Below are 23,665 nucleotides of genomic sequence, written 5' to 3' on the forward strand. Positions count from 1 at the left end.
AAAATGCACTGAAAAATGTTTTAATTCATAATAAGGGTAAATTAAGAATTAAGTTTTAAATTCTGTATTGATTTTCTAAAATGGACAAGTAAATATGAACACGTATTTTTAGTGAAAAAATAGGCAGTCCGATGCACTAAGCTCCCGCTATGTGCGGGGAAGGATTTGACCACAAAGGTCTATTGTACGCAGTCGTACCCGCATTTCTACAAAAGACTGTTTCCACCGCTTGAACCCATGACTTTATGGTCACATGACATCAACTTTACCAATTACTCCGAGGCTTATTTTTAGTATAGTGGACTCATAAAATGGACAAAGAGAATGATTTGTAAATAACTATTAGCAGTGGAGTAAGAATTAAACGTAAAATAAATGGAAATGAAGGAGGTTAGATTGTTAAAAAGGGAAGGAATAAATAATAAATAATAAATAAATAAAGAGAATAGATTAGAAAGGGGGAAAAGTTGCGTACACGGTCAATACTACTCATGAAACAAAGGGACCCTAGCTGATGTGTAAATATATAAAGAAGAAATGTGTAATAACAATAAGTATCACACGAACAAACAACCAAAAACAAGGAAAAAAGGGGTTTTTTTCCAAGATGGATAGATACAACATATAGATACACAAACAAGAAGGCAAGAAAGAATAAAGGGGGTTGTGGGGGTGGGGTTGAGACCCTGAAGGGCATGGAAGTATTGGCCATGCTTAGGCAATTCATTGGACAAGTTAAACAACTATTAGAACTCAACACTTCTTCTTCTTCAACTAATAATAATATCTCTTTTCATCTTCAAACACCATCACTTTTACACCTACCAAGGTTTGATTTTTATCTTTCTTTTCTTGATTACCAACATGGATTTTGTCCTGATTTTCTGTTTTTGTGTGTATTTTGGTCGATCTGTGTGATTAATATGGAATTCCCACTTTGTGAAATGTGCTTATTCTTCACTTTCTTTGAGCTTTTTGGTGTAAAGGTTTTAACTTTATGTATCTTTCTTCTATTTTTGCTTTGTGGGTGTGTTGCATTCTCTTTGTTGATCAAATTTGGGGGGGTTTGGGAAATTGTATTGTTTTCATTTTTTTACTCTTTATAACTGTCAAATTTGTAAAATTTAGGTTAAGTCTTGCATTTCTTTAGTCAATATAAATAAAAATGTTTCTTGTTATTGTAAAAAAAAAAAAAAATGTTTCTTGTTGTTTGAATTTCAAGGGCTAATATACTCTGATCGCTAGCAACCATGATAAACTCATAATCCTATATTTATTATTTCTAGTCATGTCTTTATGAACTATTGGTACTGTGTATGTGTTTTTCATAATCAGGATGATTTTTGTTGTGGGGTTCTATTCTAGGATCAGTCCAAATGCTAGAGCTTTAACTCAATATCATATTTTCTTGATTGTAGAATGATCATGTCAAAAGTTGTTGTTCACAATCCACAATGGCATAGTAGTTGTTCTAATTGTTTACTGATTCATGTGTTGCTTCATTTGTAATGTTGTGCACTGTAAGGTATCGGATAAATACTCAATAACATTGTTCCAGATGGATGTCTGAATTTTCAAGAAGGATCCAAAGAAATCAAGCTATTCTGTAGGTGTGTTCGGTATGAAAGAAAATGTTTTCTAGGAAAATAAGTGGGTTTCTTACTTATGTTCTTGTTTTCGGTATGTTAGCAAAAAAAAATTATCCTAAAAGCATTTGTATATAATCTAGACAAATACTATGGGGACGTGGGGGTGGGTCGTGGGTGGTGCAGGTTGGGGGGTGGGCTGGGGTGAGTTCGATGGTGGGGAGGAGACAGTCAATGTGGAATGCCACTTGTGGGACAGTCAATGTGGAATGCCACATGTGGGACTTGTTTTCCCAACTTCCATTAGGAAAGTCATTTTTCTCATTTTTAAGGAACTTATTTTCATAAAGAAAATGTTTTCCGAAAATTTTGACCAACCGAACATGAGAAAATTGGAAAACATTTTTGCTGAACACACCTTGTATCTCAAATGCAAACAGTTGGAAAGAATATAGATTAGCCTAGGAACTTGGTTCAAGTGTCTGTTAGGGATTGTTTTGCTATTCCCCACTAGAGAAAGAACATTTATATTGTTTAGTGGTGTTTTTGAACTGCGAAAATCCCATGCTCTTTGTTTTGCAACATGGAAAGTTTGAGAACTCCTTTTCAGAGTTTAAAATATCTTGCTAAGAAAGAGTCTTGCAATTTAGCCAACAAAATTGGTCTATTGTAGAGTATGTCATTTGGAGAACAAAATAAATTTTAAACCTTCTAGGACTGCTAATATCGGAACGAGATACTGGATTCTCTGCCAGGATTGTGTGCTGTTTTCAATATTATGACAGCTAAAACCTCTTTGGTTGTCTAAATTTCCTTTCATTTGTGGAACACTATATGGATCTATTTGTTTTCTTTTTGTTTTTAAAATGATGTAATGTGTCTGAGATTTCCAGTTTACCTGCTGACCAATAACTCAAACAAAAGTACCCTGATGTATTGGAATGATCAAAAGATGCGTTTAACAGCTTCTTTTCCCTCCATTTTGAAGTCCGTTACGGTTCTATCATTTGAGCTTGTTGCATTCTCATTGCAAAGTACAGTCTTATGGGAATACATGGAAGTCAAAACTTTCTTCTTCTTCATTTTCTTCCTTTTCTTAAACATACGCACATGGAGTCCAAAGTTCTACTTAATACAGTGGTGAGGATTAGTAGAATTGAAGTTGAAAATTCATTTTCAATTGAAAATAGAATCTTTTAAAAGAAAATCTAGCCTCTTTAAATTATTGGAGCTTATATCTAGCTGATACTTGTCATGTTAGTTGGAGATGGCTGCTTGCTTGTGTCTCGTCAACACTATAATTAAGATTTCTAGCATCTGTATCTCTTTTTATTTTTATTTTACATCGGAGACAGTTCGAGTGCACCTCAGCTATTCCATCAATATAATTCATTGTGATAAATGAAGTGGATCTATTTAGTTTTATCTTGTGTTTTCAATTAATTAGAAAATGTGGATGTATTTTTTTAGATTTCTTCCTTCAATTGTTTTTGGTTGTCTTGTCTAATCTCTTTATGTTCCCTCGTTTAGTTGACAACTTGACATGAATAGTTAAAGGGAACTATCCAAATCCATGTCTTATTATTTTCAATAATCCATACTTGTAGCAATGAAATACTATATATTCCTCGTCCAAGTGATAAATGATTGATTACAAATATCTAGGATATGTTTTTCTTTTCCCATCAGGTACCTCCCACAAGCACAAGTACTGGTAACTCTTCCTACCAAGGCTTAGGCAGATGGGAAGAATCAACTAGTGTTTTTGTCTCTACTAGCGTTTAAACCCTGGTCTCTCATGGTTTTCACACACACCCTTGGGTGTAGGTTTCTAGCTAGGGCTGGCAAAATGTTAAAAAAATAATAACCATCCAAGCCGACCCATCAATATGGGTTGGATAATGACCATTTAAAAATGGATTAAATATGTATATTATCCACTAAAAATGGATAGCTAGATCAATACCCATTTGTCTGCGTGTTATTTTTCATGAGTTCTTGCTTTCTGGGAGTATAAGGTTATTTTGGCTTTTAGCTTGTGTTCTCACCCAAGCTGTTCCTGGAACCATGGATAATATGGATCCATATTATCCGTTGGTTAATCCATACTTTATCCGTGTCATATATTGGCGGGTCGGATATTTTATCTGCTGGTTTGCCACTCCTATTTCTAGTATCTTTGTGACAGAATTTTCTGCATTTGAACACTTCTTCTCCTTTAAGTAAACATCGACTGGTGTTTTCTAGAATAACCAGGTGTTTTCTGGAATAGCCGGATGTTTTTGAAGGTCACATAGTGTTTGCATATACATCTCCATTAGCTACTTTGTGCTTTGGTGAGTGAATTAGGCAGAATAATCACATGTTAAGACTAATTTCTTACTTTATCAAAAAATCACATGTTAAGACTAGCAGTTATGTTCCAGATATACGTACACCAATAATTAGGGAAGTACTGCTTTTAGGTAGTAGGTTTATTTCTGGATATTTCCAAGTTACTAGGTCTGCTAACGCTTACTCTCAGAGTAAAAGCTTTTTTGGCGCATTCCTCTCCGGAACCACTAAAGTTGAGGATATTGGTTACACGGGTCTGGTTAAAATGGAGACTATGCATTAATTTTGCGCATCAGTGAAACTGACCATAAAAGTGAAACATGTGAAAAACATATTTTTTCTTTATTTTTTTTTGGAAAAGTCTGGAACATGAGGAAGTTCTCCACGTTCAATGTTTTTCTTAGGCTTGATGATTATCTTATAAGTTAAATAAGCTTGTAAAAATGAACTTAATAAGTTGAGCAAGTTTGTAAGTTAGAACTTTCTCGCTAGCTTTACAAAGGCTGATTTAGGTGCAGGACCTATATTTACCTAATCTGGAATCTTCTCTATTACCTGAGCATTTTAGATAGAGCTGATGCAGTGTCACAACACCTGTCACGGGGTCATTTTGCGGAGTTCCTTTGAGATGGTTCCCTGGAGCGTCCATACTTTATTTGTTCACTTGTATCAGTTTGGGTATGGTCTGTTCACCAGGAGGATCGCCAAACCATTTGAGAGTTCTTTTCTAATATACTTCATGAATAAATAATAAAACTAGTAATTAGATTCATGGTTATCCCCAATTTTTAAATTACCTTTAGGGGTAGTTTGGTAAGAAGTATTAAAGAAATAATACTGGCATTAGCTTTGGTATTATTTAATCCCTTGTTTGGTAGTGTTTTGAACCTATGTGTAACTAATACAGGTGTTACTTATACACACTATGTAGTACTATTCTTATACATAGTAAACCATGGCATTTACAATACCAGTACTATTCCTACTCTAATACACCCTTTTAAAGAAACAAAATACTATTTAAAAATTCTGAATACATGCTATTTAATACAACAAACCAAAAAGTCGATAAAAAATAATGCCGGCATAACTACACCCAGCATTGCTAGTACACCCTACTCAGTACTATTCTTATCCACCCCACCAAACGACCACTTAAGGGTTAATTTGCAGGGATGCTCAGTCTTTTTTCAGTTTCTCATAAAGATATTGATTTCATTGATTCACTGCATGCATAATGCAATTTTTGAAACTTTTTACCTTGGCAGAAAATATGTAAATGAACCAGTTTTGCTTATGTGCAGATGTTATTTTCTGAATCTTGGCGACAATCCTGCTGAAGACAGTTGCTACAATATCATCATGACTGCCGGCAAATCTGAAAATCTCAAGATGTTGGAACCTGGAAAGCCTCCACCAAAAAAGAAAGCCCGGAAGGAGAGGAATCGGGGGAAAGTAACTGGAACTTCATGCTCCATTGAGAATTTGGATGAGCAAATTTGGAAAGAATTTCCTGAAGACCTATTTGAAGCTGTTGTTGCAAGACTACCAATTGCCACTTTTTTCCAGTTCAGATTAGTTTGCCGCAAATGGAACTCAATGCTGACGTCCCAAAGTTTTTCCGAACAGTGCTCCCAAGTTCCTCAACCACAACCATGGTTCTACACCATTACTCATGAAAATGTGAATACTGGAGCCATGTATGACCCGACATTGAAGAAATGGCATCATCCTACTATACCTGCTTTGCCAACCAAGTTAATCGTCTTGCCAGTTGCTTCTGCGGGAGGTCTTGTTTGTTTCCTTGATATCGGACATAGAAGCTTCTACATATGCAACCCTCTGACTAGATCCTTTAAAGAGTTACCAGCCAGATCTGTTAAGGTCTGGTCCCGTGTGGCAGTAGGTATGACATCAGCCGCCGGGGGCTACAATATCCTTTGGGTTGGTTGTGATGGTGAGTTTGAAGTTTATGACTCCAGGAATAACTCTTGGGCTCGTCCAGGAACCATTTCCTCGAATATTAAGCTCCCACTGGCACTCAACTTCAAGTCGCAGACGGTCTCGGTCGGTAATAAACTTTACTTCATGCGCTCGGACCCTGATGGAATCGTGTCTTATGACATGGTTACTGGGGTTTGGAAACAGTTCATTATCCCTGCCCCCTTACATCTGAGTGATCATACACTAGCAGAATGTGGGGGCCGCATAATGCTTGTGGGTCTTCTGACAAAGAATGCAGCCACTTGCGTGTGCATATGGGAGCTACAAAAGATGACTCTTTTGTGGAAGGAGGTTGACAGAATGCCAAACATATGGTGCTTGGAGTTTTATGGAAAGCACGTTCGAATGACTTGCTTGGGTAACAAAGGTTTGCTCATGCTATCACTAAGATCAAGACAAATGAACCGGCTAGTTACGTATGATTTCTCAACAAGAGAATGGATGAAGGTCCCTGGTTGCGTGTTGCCACGCGGGAGAAAGAGGCAATGGATCGCATGTGGGACCGCTTTTCATCCCTGTCTGACAGCTGTGGCTTGACTCGGGTTGCCCAGGGCTATATATATATATATATATATATATATTATCATGTGTTACTAGTTTTTTTCTAATCATAATCTGTATTCCAGTCTTTTGTGCTGATATAGAAGAAAAGGATCTGTGAATTTATTACCACTTCCTCTCTTGTTTAAACATCTACTAGTTTTTAAGCCTTTTGATTCCAGAGGACGAATCTACAATGCTCTACCTACTGTAACATTAAGGGAGCCTTAAACATTTCTGCTATGGAGCATGTGTATTATGTATCAGATAATTTGCTTCTGCCTTTCTTTTGATAACTCTTTCTGGATCCTGCATTTTACATATTGGAAATTTCGGATATTATAGTGTTTTACCCTGATGCGAGTGATTTTACATCTTGTTCCGGTGATTTTTCTATTTTAATTATTTCTCAGATTCTGTTAATTGTATCGAATCAAAATTAAAGACTGAGAATATGCAAAGTTGGCGCTAAGGGACTGACTTAAGAAATTACTTGAGTCAATTTTTTATGCTAGATATCGTTCGAGATCCTTCAACATTATTGGAGGGAGGGGGCAGCCTAATTATTTCCTGTTCTATTTATTCACATCTTGCTGCATGCAAAACTAAAATCGTTTTATAACATTAGCTCAAGTTAGATTAGACAAATATTGTAAAAGAAGATGACAGTATATTGAGACATCGATGCTACCTGTGAGGATATATGGAGATTAATGTGTTCCTTTAAGATATCAAGCTCAAACATATCCCTCGAACGTAGAACAGACTAGCCCATCTAGTTAAATTCTCTATTTCCCTCTTTTCGAATATTTCTTGAAACTCTGCTTTTCCAGGTTGGGTTGTAAATGATGCAATGGTGTCTTACGAACATTTGACACAGATTATGAATCAACGGAATAAAGTTGTTGACTGGAAAAGAAAATACAGTAACGCGTTCCCAATATTTTTCCATTATGTGAGTTATACCCGTATGAAGGAATACTTTGTTTAAATAAACTAGAAATAAAAGGTATTTCCAAACTGGGTAAGGATAACGGTCAAATCTCTGGAGAAAGCGAACAAACATAACGACATGAAACAGAAGAAACTGTATATTTGAGTCTCACAAAATAAAAACACGATTTCTACCGGAGTTTCTCTTCAATTTCTACATTGGGCTAAACTTTGAGAAAAACAACACTACAAGAAGAAGCAGGCCTAGCCTATTATCACCATTCACCACTTGTATCGCATGCTTAAGCCACGCCCCCGCTGGTTGCTGTCCTTATTATCTGGAACAAAGCTGGAATGGGAGAAAAAGGGATTAATTAAACAAATAATAGCACAACAGAAAAACAAAGAAATATGCATGTAGAAACCTAGGTGACATGAAAGAGTACATGAACACAAGGATATAAAAGAACAGTATTCTCTCGAAGATAAACAAAAAAGTTCTGTTAAAGAAAAAGGGCCAACCTACATACCCCGGAGAACCTAGGCAACGTGAAAGAATTGTATGTGTAAATGGATATGAAAGAACAATATACTCTCTAATATGAACAAAGAAGGTTTTCACAAGGAAAAAGGGCCAACCTAACTACTCCATTGCTAGCAGCTATCATACATTGTAAAATATTTAAACACAGACCTTGTTAAGATTCCAGACCTCTGATAAATGGTGGGATATAGATATCAAGATAAAGACACCTTAAATACTTGGAGTTCAATGCAATGCCTCAGATATGAAGTGGCAAACAAATGGGAGACAAGGTGATATGAAGATCTTACATGAGCCAATGACAACAAAGACGAAGAAACCAAGCAATATAGGGCCAACAGGATACTGGTTTCCTTTCTTTGCGGTAGTTTCAGGAACAGCTCCTCGCTTGGTGATGTTTTTCTCAAACCTCTCCACCTTCCTGTCAGCGAGACGTCTGGATGTAGTCTGGTCAAAGGCAACAATACAAAGGAATGATACACAAGAAAATCTTGTTCAAACTAACAATAAATAAATCTTTTTGAAAAGAAAGAAAAGATAAGTATAGCCAGCTTTTGACAAGCAACCGAGTCTCTAACCGGACAGGACAAGCATCAACCAATCTAGCATGCAGCTCTAGTATTCAACATTCAGAACATCCATATTATAAATATCCAACAATTGAGACCACCACCAGAGGGTAACAGAACTTGGCAATTGGCAACCTTCTCCAATAGAAAAGGGTTTGCCATACTGGATCCAAGGGTTGAGCTGACAAAATAGAAGGTTGGAGAAAAGCTGCTCCCTTTTCATCATTTGGTGGTAAAATTGGAAGTAGATTTGTTTATTGATGAAACCATGCTCATGTAATGGTCTAACTAACGGATTTTTGGGCATTCAGTGATCACATCACATGTTAAGCTACAACAGAGGCCTTATGTCCCAAAAGATTCTTCTAATGACACTGTCAAATAGAGTGGGGCTTTCAATTAACAGGGAGGTCAAAGTTATTTACCCCGTTTCAAATCCTATGGTATTGGATCTTATTATGTACCAACATAACCTATTTAAAGAAAAAATAGAAGTGCTGAACAAATTCAAGCTTAACGGGAACTCAAATCTTAGCAATTTTATATGCCCCTAATGCTGATTCAATTATTTAAACAACCCGGAAGCTAGCCTAAATCGCCATCCTTTTTCTGATAAATTAAAGGAATCCTAGCTAAAGCAGGGAATTTAAGTCTTGGAATTACCAAAAGCAGCTCCCACCTTTTGATAGAGCATGGAAGCAATGCAAAAGAATATCGATTCCATGCAAACAACTAAAGATATATTTTACTAAGTCTAACCACTAATTGTCTTTTACTCAAACCTATGGATGATGCCGCCGTTATCCAGTTACATTAGACAGTAAGAAAAGATCATATAAAAAGTTAACAACAACATACCCAATGAAATCCCCTGAGTGGATCCGGAAAAGAATGTCAAAACCACTTCTACTCTACGGCTGTTTCTGGCAGACCCTGTCATCTAAAAAGTTGACGCCTATAATTTCCTTTTCGATAGACCATTGGATTTTGTCCCAAAAAAATAAAATAAAAAATCAATGATTTATCTGTCATGGGCAAGCCCCAACTGCCAAGATATTGTTCCTTGGCTTTAACCTAAAAGGCAAAGTTAAATCAAGAAATTCACCCTTATATATGGCCCCCCCGAAATTCCGATGTGGAAGTTTTACAGCGAATCCCCTTTCTCGGGCGATCCACAGGTCGTTACATTTTCCTGAATCATTGGTTTAATTGCACATTTATATCTCCCTCACAATAAGTGATTTATGATAACTCCATCCATTAATCTCAAGGTAAACTATTTGCTACTTCTTTTAGTTGACATCAAAAACCAGAATTAATTCTTTAACAAAAACACGAAATAAATCATGTGAATCACAAAAATTAATCAAAATAATGAGCCAGGAACATCGACGTTGATACAAAACATAATTTATTTATTTTTTTTAAATAAAAGGGGAAATTAATCTAAATAATGAGCCAGACACATCAACATTGATACAAAACATTTTTTTTTTGTTTTTAAAAAGAGCAATTAATCCGTGGCAACTACATATTAAGGGCTACAATAAGAAAAGAAAAGACTAAAAATTCCAAATTTATTGAAATCAATAATCAGAACAATCACACAATTATTAATCCAAATAATAAGCCCGGAGCAACGACATTGACACACACACCAAAAAAAAAAAGGTTAGAACAGATTGGAGTTTTTTATTACCATAATTGAAGAAAAATCCGGTGATCGCTGATAGATGAGAACACAAAAATTTGCAGAGAGAATTATTTTTTTTTCTTCCTTTTTTCTGCCCCAATTTTATTTTGTTTTATTTATTGATTGAAATATTTATAATTGGTGAAAAATTCGAGGACAGGAGGCACATGAAAAACGCGTCACGCTCCTTCCATTAATTGGAGAAACCGCGTTGCTTTGCTTACTTGGCAGCATATTATTGGGTTAATTGGACACATCAGATTTATTTTACCTGGGCTTATATTAAAATAAAAAATAAATAATAATGTTAGCTTTGTGTACTTGATCCACTAAATAGGGGGCAATTCGCCCTTCTTTTGGGTCGTCTTTAAATTTTGCCCTCATTTGTGGTCTTTAATTGTTGCCCCTTAAATTGTTGGTATTTAATTTTTGTCCTTCAAATTGCAACCTTGAGCTTCGCGCAGAAATTATGAGGTTTTGCGTTGGAATCCTTGTTCAAGTATAAAATTTAAAAAAAAACGTAAGGCTTTATTTTTCCAATCATAATCTGTATCATGTGGTACTAATATTTTTCCAATCATAATCTGTATTCCAGTCTTCTGTGCTGATATAGAAGAAAAGGATCTGTGAATTTATTACCACTTCCTCTCTTGTTTAAACATCTAATAGTTTTTAAGCCTTTTGATTCCAGAGGACTAATCTACAATGCTCTACCTACTATAACATTAAGGCAGCCTGAAACGTTTCTATTATGGAGCATGTGTATTATGTATCGGATAATTTGCTTCTGCCTTTCTTTTGATAACTCTTTCTGGATCCTGCATTTTACATATTGGAAATTTCGGATAGTATAGTGTTTTGCCCTGATGCGAGTGATTTTACATCTTGTTCTAGTGATTTTTTCTATTTTGATTTTTTCTCAGATTATGTTGAATTTTATCGAATCAAAATTAAAAGACTGAGAATGTACAAAGTTGGCGCTAAGAGACTGACTTAAGAAATTACTTGAGTCAAATTCTTATTTTAGATACTGTTCGAGATCCTTCAACATTAATGGAGGGAGGGGGCAGCCTAATTATTTCCTTTTTTATTTATTCACATCTTGCTGCATGCAAAAAACTAAAATTGCTTTATAACATTAACTCAAATTAGACAAGTATGATCTTTTCCTTTTTTTTCTTTCAGTTACGTATATGTACCCTTTTACTCTCTAGCAGTCTAGCTTGAGATATATGCCATAATGTGTTCCTATACCATTGGAGGCAAAGAATGTGGTACAAATATTGTAAAAGAAGATGACAGGATATATGGAGATTAATGCGTTCCTTTAAAGATATAAGCTTAGATATATCCCTCGAACAAGGAACAGACTAAGCCCATAATCTAGTTAAATCTCTATTCCCCTCTTTTCTAATATTTCTTGAAACTCTGCTTCTCTAGGTTGGGCTGTAAATGATGGAATGGCGTCTTACGAACATTAGACACAGATTATGAATTAACGGAATGAAGTTGTTGCTGTAAAAAAAAAAAAATTTAAAAAAATACCGTAATGTGCTCCGAATATTTTTCCATTTTGTGAGTTATACCCGTCTGAAGGAATACTTTGTTTAAACTAGAAATAAAAGGTATTTCCAAACTGGGTAAGGATAACGGTCAAATCTCTGGAGAAAGCGAACAAACATAACCACATGAGACAGAAGAAACTGTATATTTGAGTCTCACAAATAAAAAACACGATTTCTACCGGAGTTTCTCTTCAATTTCTACATTGGGCTGAACTTTGAGAAAAACAACACTACAAGAAGAAGCAGGCCTAGCCTATTATCACCATTCACCACTTATATTGCATGCTTAAGCCACGCCCCCGCTGGTTGCTGTCCTTATTATCTGGAACAAAGCTGGAATGGGAGAAAAAAGGATTAATTAAACAAACTATGCATGTGGAAACCTAGGTGACATGACAGAGTACATGAACACAGGGATATAAAAGAACAGTATTCTCTCCAAGATAAACAAAAAAGTGATGTTAAACAAAAAGGGCCAACCTACATACCCCGGAGAACCTAGGTAACGTGAAAGAATTGTATGCGTAAATGGATATGAAAGAACAATATACTCTCTAACGTGAACAAAGAAGGTTTTCACAAGGAAAAAGGGCCAACCTAACTACTCCATTGCTAGCAGCTATCATACATTGTAAAATATTTAAACACATAGACCTTGTTAAGATTCTAGACCTCCGATAAATGGTGGGATATAGATATCAAGATAAAGACACCTTAAATACTTGGAGTTCAATGAAATGCCTCAGATATGAAGTGGCAAAAAAATGGGAGACAAGATGATACGAAGATCTTACATGAGCCAATGACAACAAAGACAAAGAAACCAAGCAATATAGGGCCAACAGGATACTGGTTTCCTTTCTTTGCGGTGGTTTCAGGAACAGCTCCTCGCTTGGTGATGTTTTTCTCAAACCTCTCCACCTTCCTGTCAGCGAGACGTCTTGATGTAGTCTGTTCAAATGCAACAAAACAAAGGAACGATTTACAACAAAATCTTCTTGAAAGGAATGAAAAGAAAGCATAGCCAGCTTTCAACAAAAACCAAGTTTCTAACCAAACAGGACAAGCATCAATCACCCTGGCAAGGAGCTCTAGTATTCAACATTCAGAACATCCATATTACAACTAAACTTAAACCACCCTCTGCTTCAACAGAGGGAGCCTCCCTTTAGTCGTAAAATAGCTATGACCTCCCTTTATAATTGTAATCCTAAATCAATGTTGTCCATTTTAAAGGAAAACCTCATCAAAACACCCTCCTTTGCTTAAATCAATCGTTCACAGGGGCAATTTTGAGATGAAAATTAGAGAAAAGAAAATGACCCCAAATATAAATTACTTGACAATAGGAAACCTTCTTCAACGGAAAGGGGATTGCCATACTAGATCCAAGGGTTGAGCTGACACAATAGAAGGTTGGAGAAGAGCTGCTCCCTTTTAATCATTTGAGGGTAAATTTGGAAGTAAATTTGTACCTCTTGATGAAACCATGGTCATATAATGGTTTAAGTTGATGGATTTGTGGGCATCCAGTGATAAAATGTCAAACTACAACAGAGGTCTCATGTCCCAAAAGGTTCTTGTAATGACACTTTTAACCTAGAGTGGAGAAGGGAGCTCAAAGTTATTTACCCTATTTCAAGTCCTATGATATTGGATCTTATTACATACCAAAATAACCTATTTAAAGCGAAAAAAATGTGCTGAGCAAATCCAAGCTTAACAGGAACATAAATCTCAAATAGAGTTGGTAAATTGCAACTTTGTCTAGCACTTTATATGGCACCTAATGCAACTATGTAACAACCCGGATGCTAATAGCCTAAACCAACATTCTACACCTCTTTCGGATAAAATTAAAGGACTCCTAGCTAAAGCAGGGAATTTTAAGTCTTGGTATTACCAAAAACCAGCTCCCAGGCTCCTTTCAATGGAGCATGGAAGCAATGCAAAAGAATATCGATTCTATGCACACAAATAATTTTACAGGGAATCCTCTATCGAGTTCAACCTCAGGCGGTCTCAACTCTCTAGGCAGGGGCAGTTTACTAATTTTGGGGCACGTGAACCCATGATCTCTCCGTAAAACTAGGTATTTTATGTATACATTTTCTAAAATTGGTATAATATTATCCGTTGGAACCCATGCCACAAAAAGGTTAAATGGTGCACTTGGTTAAAGGTTAATTTATTTAACTAGAGAACTAGGGATCAACCCCCATTTAATACATTTTATCCTTCCTTGGCGAACCCATGTTCTAGAAATCATAGATTCACCTCTGTCTCCAGGCCATTACATTTTCTGAATCATTGGTTAATTATACATTAGATTTCACTCACAAGAACTGATTTAAGATAACTCCAGCCATTAATCTCAAGGTACACTATTTGCTACTTATTTCAAGCAAAAGAATCTATTTACCAACAATTCTTCTAAATAAGAGATGAACGATAAACTCCAAGCCGAATTACGAGAACACGATAATTTAAAGGTAAGCTGTAATTCAGCTTCTAAATAAATACACCGAATAATTCCAAAGAATTTCCTGATTAAAAAAAATCCAAAGAAACTACATTGTAAACGGAAAGTTAAAAAAAAGGACTTAATTCTACGAATTTCAAGAAATAATGAGCTAGAAGCAACGACATTGACATCAAATTCAACCCAAAAAAAAAAAAAAAAAAAGATAGTTGACATCAAAAACCAAAATTAATTCTTTATCAAAAACATGAAATCAATCATGTGAATCACAAAAATTAATCAAAATAATGAGCCAGGAACATCGGCGTTGATACAAAACATAATTTTTTTTTTTTAAAAAAAAGTTAGAACAGATCGGAGTTTTTTATTACCATAATTGAAGAAAAATCCGGTGATCGCCGATAGATGAGAACGCAAAAATTTGCAGAGAGAATTATTTATTTTTTCTGCCCCAATTTTATTTGATTGAAATTTTCAACTGTTATTGAAATATTTATAGTTGGTGAAAAACTCGAGGACAGGCGGCACATAAAAAACGCGTCACGCTCCTTCCATTAATTGGAGAAATGGGTTATAAACCACGTTGCTTTGCTTACTTGGCAGCATATTATTGGGTTATTTGGACACGTCAGGTTTATTCTGGGCTTATTAAAATAATAATGTTAGCTTTGTGTACTTGATCCACTAAATATAGGGCAATTCGCAGGATCACCCTCTTTTAGGTGGTCTTTAAATTTTGCCCCCCATATTTATGGTCTTTAATTGTTGTCTCTTAAATTGCTGGTATTTAATTTTCTTACCCTTGGTGCAATCTGAAACCCTTGTCTAAATCAGGGATTACGAGTTCGAACCTATGCTCAAGCATAAAATTAAAAAAAAAAAATTGACGCAGGTTTGGGGCTCGAGTATGCCGGATCAGCATACAACTGTCAGAATAACTATAGTTATGCCGGACCAGGAATAACTATAAGTTTCATAATCGGCATAACTATAAGTTCCGCCTTATAAGGCAAAGTTTATGCTTTAAGGAAAAGTTTCACCTTAGGGGCATACTTTTAGTTATGCCTAACTAAAAAGTATGCTTATGCCATAAGCGGAACTTTCCTTAAGATAACTAAGTTTGCCTTATAAGGCAAAAGTCTATGACATTTTAAAAGTTACTGTGCTTCTAGGGCATACTGTTATACCTTAACTAAAAAAAAAAAAAAAATCTCCCCATAGCGCATAACTAAACTACGTCTTAAAGAAAAGTTACTTTATGGTGCGTACTTTTGGTTATCTTGGGTCCGCATAACTATAGTTATTCCTTAAGAAGTGTACGCTCTGCTCCGACAAACACGCTGTATAAGCCTTGCTATTGCGATTTTTTTTTAATTTTATGCTCGAGTGCATTTCCGTAACCTCAAGTATTCGCCCATCTTTTCAAGCGAAGGGCAAAACTTAAAGACCACAAATATGAGGGCAAAATTTAAAGAGCACAAATATGAGGGGAAAAATTTAAAGACCACCCCAAACGAAGGGCAATCAGCGCAGAAAAATGCTAAGTAGAAAAGACTTTATAAAGCCCATTCCCAATAAGCCTGTAATTAAGATCTTCAAAATTCACCAGTTAAATTTCAGCTAGCGTAGTTAGTGTTTTGCTTCAGCATACGTATCATAACATTTCACAAGTTATGTCAGACAAGACAAAACTTTCAATATTCAACATAATCTGAAAAATGAGATAATTTCGCTTGACAAAGTTTACATTTAGCTTCGGCATATGTATCACACAAGGTATGTTAGAAAAGGCAAAACTTTCATCACTCAACATAATCTGAAAATTATTACACAACTTATGCCGCATAGCTTAATTCCTACATAATTTGTGCCGAGCAAAGCAAAATTTCACTTTCCGAAGATAAAAATATTACAAAATTTATGTTAAGTGAAATAGATATGAATATTTTTATTAAATAAGGAGCAGAAGCACAAATTAAAAATCGGTGCGTTTGAAGGGCAATCCCTGCAGAAAACTGTTAGATCAATCCTCGAAATTATATTAGTTTGTAATCTAGAATTAGTTAATAACTCTTGTTATTCAAATTATTCGAACAATGGATCATAAAGGGATTGTTAATGGATCCCATAACTCTAGCCTTGTCAATCAGTCATATCTTCACAATTTTTATAGATGACCACGTAATTTTTATTTTATTGCAATTTTTTAAAACAAAAACAACTATTCAATTTTACATTAAGTATCATGAAAGTCACTGAATTATATTTTGTAACAAAATTATCATTCAACTTGCATAAATATCACAAAAGTCAGTAAGAGGAAATAAATGTGACATTCTATATGATACTTAGGGAATTGAATGAAATTTTTGTTACAAAAAAAAAAAATATTTAGTGACTTGTTGCGACTCAGGGCCCTTTGGACATGACCTAAAATTGGATTGATTTGAAGTTGAAATTTTGTTTGGACATGCAATTTAAATTTCTTAAGTAGTAATTTTTCTCATAAACTTGAAAATCCCACAATTTGTGAAAATAATCAAAGCTTCCCTGACTCTTATAAAATCTTACTAAATGAGCAAATCATAATTCATAAATATGATTTATTCAAGCAAGGAATAAATTTGAATGAAGAAAGAGAAGACATACACAGAGCAACACATGACCAATGAAACAGAACGTCCACATGTTCCATCATCCAAAACAAAAGCAGGCTCAAGATAGAGTCGCAAGAATGAACGATAAGGGGATAAGATATTGAAATATCTTAAGGCGCCGCTTAATAAATCGCATATCTCCATTTTTTTTTTTTTTTTGTGAATAAATGCTTGCAATTAAATGTTATTGCAAAATTTCAAATGCACATATTTTACAAAGATCCACTAGTAAAAAAAAAAAATCAACAATAGTAGTAACTAGTTATTCTTTAATATAATACTTTCACATGGTATGAATAATTTCTTCACGTCAAGCATAGGTCTTTTTTACAAAATATATATTTATGGGTCAAATTTTAAATTCAAAAAATTGTGAAATTACAAATTGAAAATTGAAATACTACATTTTGGAGAATTCGAGATTTGAAATTGAAGTTAAATTTTGTGCTGATTTCATATAACAAACACTTATTTTAAATCAAAACTTGAAACTAGGTGTAACACCTCGTATCTTAGAACTCATGTTAGACTCGTAACGTTAGAGTTTTAGCGGAAAAATTGAAGGTTTGAACGTTTTGCGAAAATGGTTGATAGGCCTACTTCGAGCGCGGATAACTCTTTGATTAGTTGGGAATTTGGGAAAGTACCCTCAATGAAAGTTGTAGTACGTAAAAATAGCTTTCTAACGATATAAGGACCAGGCCAATCGAGAGATCGAGCAAGGAGATATGATCATCTCAATATGGCTAATAGTAAGGCGTTTAAAAGTCTATAGAATAAATGAAGTTTTGATACGTCTGCCTTCCAGTAGAATTACGGAAAAATCTGTAAGGAATTTGGGAAAATTTCCTTCTTGAAAGTTGTATATCTTTGAAATACCTTTCCAACGGTATATTATGGAGGTCAAACGGACATCTGTACAAAAAGTTATGCCCGTTTTACTAAAATAGTATTCTGCAGATATACGGTAGAACATACGGGCCGTAAAAATTATACGGGCCGTATATTCAGACCGTAAAATTGGCCCAGAAAGCCCAATTCACTGGAACGAATGTACGGTAAGAGATACGGTCCGTAAAACTTTTATGGGACGTAAAATAGGGCGTAAAATTGGGTCCGACAAAGAATTATAAAACTTCGTTTAAGGCTTTTTCACTTCATTCTTCACACCCCCAAGCCCTAGAACGACCTTATATTCTCTCCCATCATCAAGAACACCAAGGTAAGCCTACTCTAATCATTCCAAGTCAATTCTAATATATATCCTTGTAATCTAAATAAGAAATCATCATTCCTAACCCTAGGGTTTTCAAGAAAACCCATCTCGAGGTTCAGGAATTCAAGATTTTGGAAATCTTCTTCAAAGTTAAAGTATTCAATTCAAGTTTGGAGCATTACCAGGTATGTAGAGTTACTATCTACGTGTGGGAACATCATTGTTTCTTCCCCACGCCTCATAATCCATAAATTATGATTCTCTACTAAAACTAGGGTTTATACCATGCTCGCAGTAACCACTAGGTCCAAGTCCATGATTATATTATGTATGAATTGTTATAATTCCATCATTGAGTTCTTAATATTTCTTTATGATTATTAAGAATCTGTCCGTAATCTATGAAAACCCATATATCTCATTCCATGGGTTCATGCATGCTAGTTTATGATATATTATGCTATTTTCAAGAAAATACTATACATGTTTTACAAGTTCATGTAAGTAAGCTATGATTCATGATATCCATATACAAGCAAGTTATATTCATGAAAACCGTGGACGACAAGTGCCACTTATTTTACATGTTCAAGTTTTTGGGAGTTGTTTTATTACAGGGAAGGCTTCGGATAACTGAAACTACGTAGCCACCGTAGGATGAGGATCGTTCCGCCCATGTCCCGGACGATATCTCGTAATGATTTGGATCCTTTCATATTTTATTAAATCTCATGTTCCACCGGCAAGGAGGCGGGTGTTCTACAGTGGCGGGACGCAAGCACCGAACCATGTATCGGTTATAAGTTATTGCTCTCCCTACTTATGATATTTTTACTCATGCTTTATATTATATATGTATTCATGTTCATACTCATAACCGAGTTTCGAGTTTCACGTTCGGTTCTTATCTTTATTACTTTATGTCCCATGTTATTTCATTCGGTTGCTTTACATACCAAGGTACATTCAATGTGCGCGTCCCCTTTATTGCCGGGGGCTGCATTTCACGATGCGGTACGTATTTACGGACGCACACATCTGCTCGGTAGGATTTGCTCGTATCGACTCATTGGTGAGCCCCATCTTGTTCGGGGTTTAGTCGGTTATCTTTATTTTACTAGTCATGCATTTAAGGTATCTTTGAGAGCCTTGTCCCGGCAAGTACGTTTTCCGGTGAAGATTCATGATTAGAGGTTTCATAGACTAGTCAGTTTAGTTATGTTAGACATGCAAGGTGTTTAGCCATCTTTGGCTCATTCATGTTATTTCCGCATTCATGATTTAAACAAGTATTTCATTAAATTATTATGACATCTCATGTTTTATAAAAGCTCATCACGTTCATGCTATATTTAAAAAACTCATGTATGCCTCGTGATGATTCGACAAGCCATGTGGTTCGCTCGGTCACATGTAGACCCATGGCACCGAGTGCCGTGTTTCGCCCGAGCCATGGTTCGGGGCGTGACAAAACTTAGTATCGAGCCTAGGTTCAAGTGTCTTAGGGAGTCTATGAAACCGTGTCCGGTGGAGTCACTTTTTATATGTGTGTGCGCGCCGCACATATAAACGATTGACCACGACATTTAAGATTTGTCTCACTTCTTTCTGCACTCTAGATCGTGCAAGAGCTGTGTTCTCAGAAATCACTCGAACTCGTGTGTTGTTCCCCATTCTACCAAATACGCCTCGTCTCAGTGGATGAGGAAGATGTGAAACTAATCATTATCGACGTGTTGCTTTCAGATAAAGTTATCGGGAGTTATTCTGACTCGTGCGCATTGCATTCTTTCAAAAAAATGCCTACTAAGAGAAAGGCAACTTCGGGCGGAGGGCTACCATTGATGCGACCCCGAGGGACGAACTCTCGGACTCCGAGAGTTCTAATTCTTCAATTACGCTTGTTGGGTCATCGAGAACAGCTTCAAGTACCACTAATGTCCCGGCTCGGACCGGTATGAGAAAGAGGGGTTTTCAAATCCTATTTGTTGCAAGTGTAATAAGAGACATCAAGGGGTGTGCATTTGTGCACCCGTAGATGTTTTGGGTGTGGCCGCGAGGTCACTATCCGAAAGATTGCCTGAAGTGAAACGGGATAACAAGGTTTTCGCGCCCCCCCCGTTTGCGGTACGTGTGGAAAAAGACATGCGAGTGTGTAGGATGGGTTCGGATGTGTGTTATAATTGTGGTCTCCGAGGCCATATGCAAAGAGAATGCCATTCGATCAAGTACAATAGTAACACTAAGGGTGGTGGTGCAACTGTTCCCCGAGACCGAGGCATAGCCAATTCAACAACACCGTTCGCGGCCGTAGTACTCGGGCCTTTAGCGGACCAAGGCAATGATAGGGATGAAGTATTAGGATTAAGTGGGGATCAAGCACGTTATCATGATATGGTAGATCGCTGGGACTTCGATGTGCCGTCACATGTGTCATAGGTATGCCAATAATTTTCCCTCCTTGTCACATATGAGATATTATGCCCTACATCTATTATGTCTTATGTGGTTATTGTGCAGTTGATAGTTAGATTTATGACCCTACTAGGTAACATGTTAGGATATATATAGCTGGATCTAGGTACATAAGTTGTCCATGGTAGTTTTAAGCGAGGGAAATAGCCTAAGAGCCAACCACGCGATAAAAAGATACTAAAAAGTCATGAGGAGGAGAAGTTAGAAATAACCTTATGTTTCACATTGGTACTCGAATAAAGAGAAGAATTAGAGAATATGATACTAGCAAGTGGTAACAAAGCTTAGTAAGTAAGTTTGAGTAGATACGGTGAATTAGAAATTTTCGGCCAGTTAGTAGAAGTATGATTTGAGTTACTTAGTCAAGTTAATACTAGTGAGTGGGTAACCGTCTAAATACACCGAAGGCGCATTAGAACCCAAAGGGTTTAAGTTAAAATCGAGGTATAGACATGGGTGAAAGAAGAAAACCGTCTAAGCGATGAGAGAAAGCTACGGAAGAAGAGCCTTTAAGAATTATCGGAAAAGAGTTTTCCCAGGCTGACAAAGCCAGGTTATGCCAGTTATGTACATTAGAAACCCATTCATTTAAGTAATCCAATTTTCCTACTAAGTAAGACTTGCTTGAAGTAAGCTAAATAAATGAGTCGTCAGTATTTTAGAGGAAATTAGCGGAACCACTAGATGACCACTTATCGCTAACTTAAGGGATCCACAGGCTTTAGACGTACGCACCGAACTAAGGGGGAGATAATATGATAAGGTGTCGATATAGATGTTGTGTTTCGTAAGTTGATAGGCGTCGAGGATAATGTCGAGGAGGATCACGGTTTCATGTAGCTAAGATAAAGTGTGTGGAATTCGTCTTTTGTCATGTCGGCTGAGATCACGTTTTAGGGCGAATAAAAGGTTTCGAGTGTAACATTTCCAATTCCCGAATAATTCATGCACTATGTAGTACAATGCCCGAACGTACTCTACATATGCACGGCATACCTATCTTATGCCTTTGTTAAAGCTTTACACTCCATGTTTAAGATAAAAGAATTAAGACTCTATACGATAGTAAGCTATGCAAGGGAAGGTTCTTTCATGTTTCTCACATCGAGTTGTACTCATGTCCAAGGTTAAAGATCGCATTCATGCCTCGCGTATCTATCATTGCTATTATACTCATGTTCATGTTCTAGCATCTAAGTGCTTTTCAAATGATGATGATCTTGTTTAAAGACTAAGAATCCTAAGATTATGTTCTCCATGTTACCACATACTTATTTACCCCAATCCATTTCGCTATGCATCCCACTTATAGCGGTATCGTAACGATGATTTTGTTAGATAATAATGAAGAGTGAACCAAGATGGATGCCCAACCTATGATTCTATGTAATTCGTGCTTATGTTTCCTTGGCTAATGTTTTAAAGCGACTCGTAGCTTGGCAAAAGGATGCCATTTTCTTTTCCGAAATACCTATGCCTGTTTAAGTTCAAGGTAACTTTCTACTTATACCTTAGGTGCTTGACGAACGAAGCATTCATGCTTATGATCCTTTCTTTCATGAGTTTTATAATGAGGGTGTCGACTTACGCAATAAGAGTAAACTATGTTTAACCATGTCCCATTCGTAAGTATAGCTAAGTTCCAAAAGTGATATCTTATCCATCCCTATGTCTCTAAGTACTCGAGAGTGAAGCCTACAACATACTCATTTAAGTCACACTTATGTCTTATTCACACTTCAATATTCATGACCTAATGTCCAAATAAGGGTAAGTAGCTTCGGGTACTTATGTAAACATCGTGTTTCTCATGCCCCATGCCATGCTACTCATGTATTCATGTCTTATGCCATATTAGTCCCATTTCCATGTATACATGTTCTATGTTATGTTCTTCGATCCTGATGCACCCATGCCACGTCTATCTTCGAAGATGAAGTGTCGATTCGTGTGGATGATCCACTTTCTCTCACTCCTTAATGATCCGCTTACAATAATAAGCAAGGTGAGCCAAGATATTCATATCTATGTTTCGGAGCGAACAAGGTAAGGTTCGAAGTAAGGTATGTTCCAAGTTCATAGTGAGATCCCTTCGTGGTATTCTATGGTACTAATTATCTCAAAAAATATTCTACTCGGATTTGATGTATCATGTCATGCCTACGCTAGAGCTTTATGAATACCTATGTTAGAATCATATTCTAGTATATGACTCGACTCTATCTCATTCGCACGGAGTTGCACTTACATTCGAGCCTAAGTTGTACTCTTTATCTCGTATGTCTATCGTGGTAACACATGAACATCTATGATCAAGTCTCTAAGTGTTCGGATCTACTGCGCTCGATTCAACCCTCATGTTGTAACAATCATGTTTTCGACATTCGCATCTCATGTTGATGTCCATGTTTACACGTGTTTGTATCTTATAAAAGTTTAGCACGCATGTTTTCATGCCAGCCAGTCTTCATGTATTTATGTCCCACGTCATGCTCCTCACGCCCAGGTAATCATGTCATGTTCGTGCCTATTTTCAACTACTCATGACATTCATGCCTACGGATTCTCTTCCAAACCCCATGTATAGTAATCATGTAATCATTCACCAATAATCATGTGTTCGGTGCTAGCTCGGTATTCATGTTAGCCACATTCAAGATTCGAGAATTAAGATTATGCCGTATCATACGTATTAAGATACCCCGTGAGGTTTATGTGATACTTTAGTTGGGCGACGGGCGTTTGAGAAATGTCGAAGTCCGAATTACGAAGAAAGTCCTGCCATAATTTTCGTAAACTCTAGAGTTAGTAGTAACTCTTAATCATTATTTATGAATCGAGGACATTGATTTCATGATTCTAGTTCATGTAGGTGCTACTCAGTTTCATGTTCCTATGTACATGTTATATGTAATCACGTATTCAGTTCTCATGATCCATGACCATGTTTTCATGTAATCATGTCAAGCTCTTATGTTTCATGTCATTTTCATCACGTTTGTATGTATTCATGCCATGACCGATCCCATACCTAACCAAGACCCATCATTCGAGGACGAATGATCCC

The 23,665-nt window shown here is 36.3% G+C and overlaps 2 protein-coding genes and 1 long non-coding RNA gene across 4 annotated transcripts; 2 read left to right on the forward strand and 1 right to left on the reverse strand.

Annotated features, from left to right (window-relative positions):
• Window positions 1–565: 565 nt before the first annotated feature.
• LOC132067295 (F-box only protein 6) lies at window positions 566–6,763 on the forward strand. Its single transcript, XM_059460495.1, has 2 exons — window positions 566–829; window positions 5,225–6,763. The coding sequence occupies exons 1-2, from the start codon at window positions 696–698 to the stop codon at window positions 6,459–6,461; spliced, it is 1,371 nt and encodes a 456-aa protein (XP_059316478.1). The 5' UTR covers window positions 566–695; the 3' UTR covers window positions 6,462–6,763.
• A 726-nt stretch (window positions 6,764–7,489) lies between these two features.
• Window positions 7,490–14,643, reverse strand: LOC132067296 (uncharacterized). Of its 2 annotated transcripts, none has more exons than XM_059460497.1 (3): window positions 14,622–14,643; window positions 8,232–8,388; window positions 7,490–7,746 (listed from the first exon to the last, which is right to left on the reverse strand). In XM_059460497.1, the coding sequence occupies exons 1-3, from the start codon at window positions 14,622–14,624 to the stop codon at window positions 7,700–7,702; spliced, it is 207 nt and encodes a 68-aa protein (XP_059316480.1). In that variant the 5' UTR covers window positions 14,625–14,643; the 3' UTR covers window positions 7,490–7,699. The 2 variants fall into 2 exon arrangements, with proteins under 2 accessions (XP_059316480.1, XP_059316479.1); XM_059460496.1 differs by lacking the exon at window positions 14,622–14,643 and adding an exon at window positions 10,210–10,369.
• Window positions 9,673–14,209, forward strand: LOC132067297 (uncharacterized). Its single transcript, XR_009417116.1, has 2 exons — window positions 9,673–9,781; window positions 14,148–14,209. It is a non-coding gene; the product is annotated as an uncharacterized LOC132067297 (long non-coding RNA).
• Window positions 14,644–23,665: the final 9,022 nt, after the last annotated feature.

The sequence above is a fragment of the Lycium ferocissimum genome, chromosome 8 (assembly GCF_029784015.1).
Source record: "Lycium ferocissimum isolate CSIRO_LF1 chromosome 8, AGI_CSIRO_Lferr_CH_V1, whole genome shotgun sequence".
Taxonomy (NCBI): Eukaryota; Viridiplantae; Streptophyta; class Magnoliopsida; order Solanales; family Solanaceae; genus Lycium; species Lycium ferocissimum.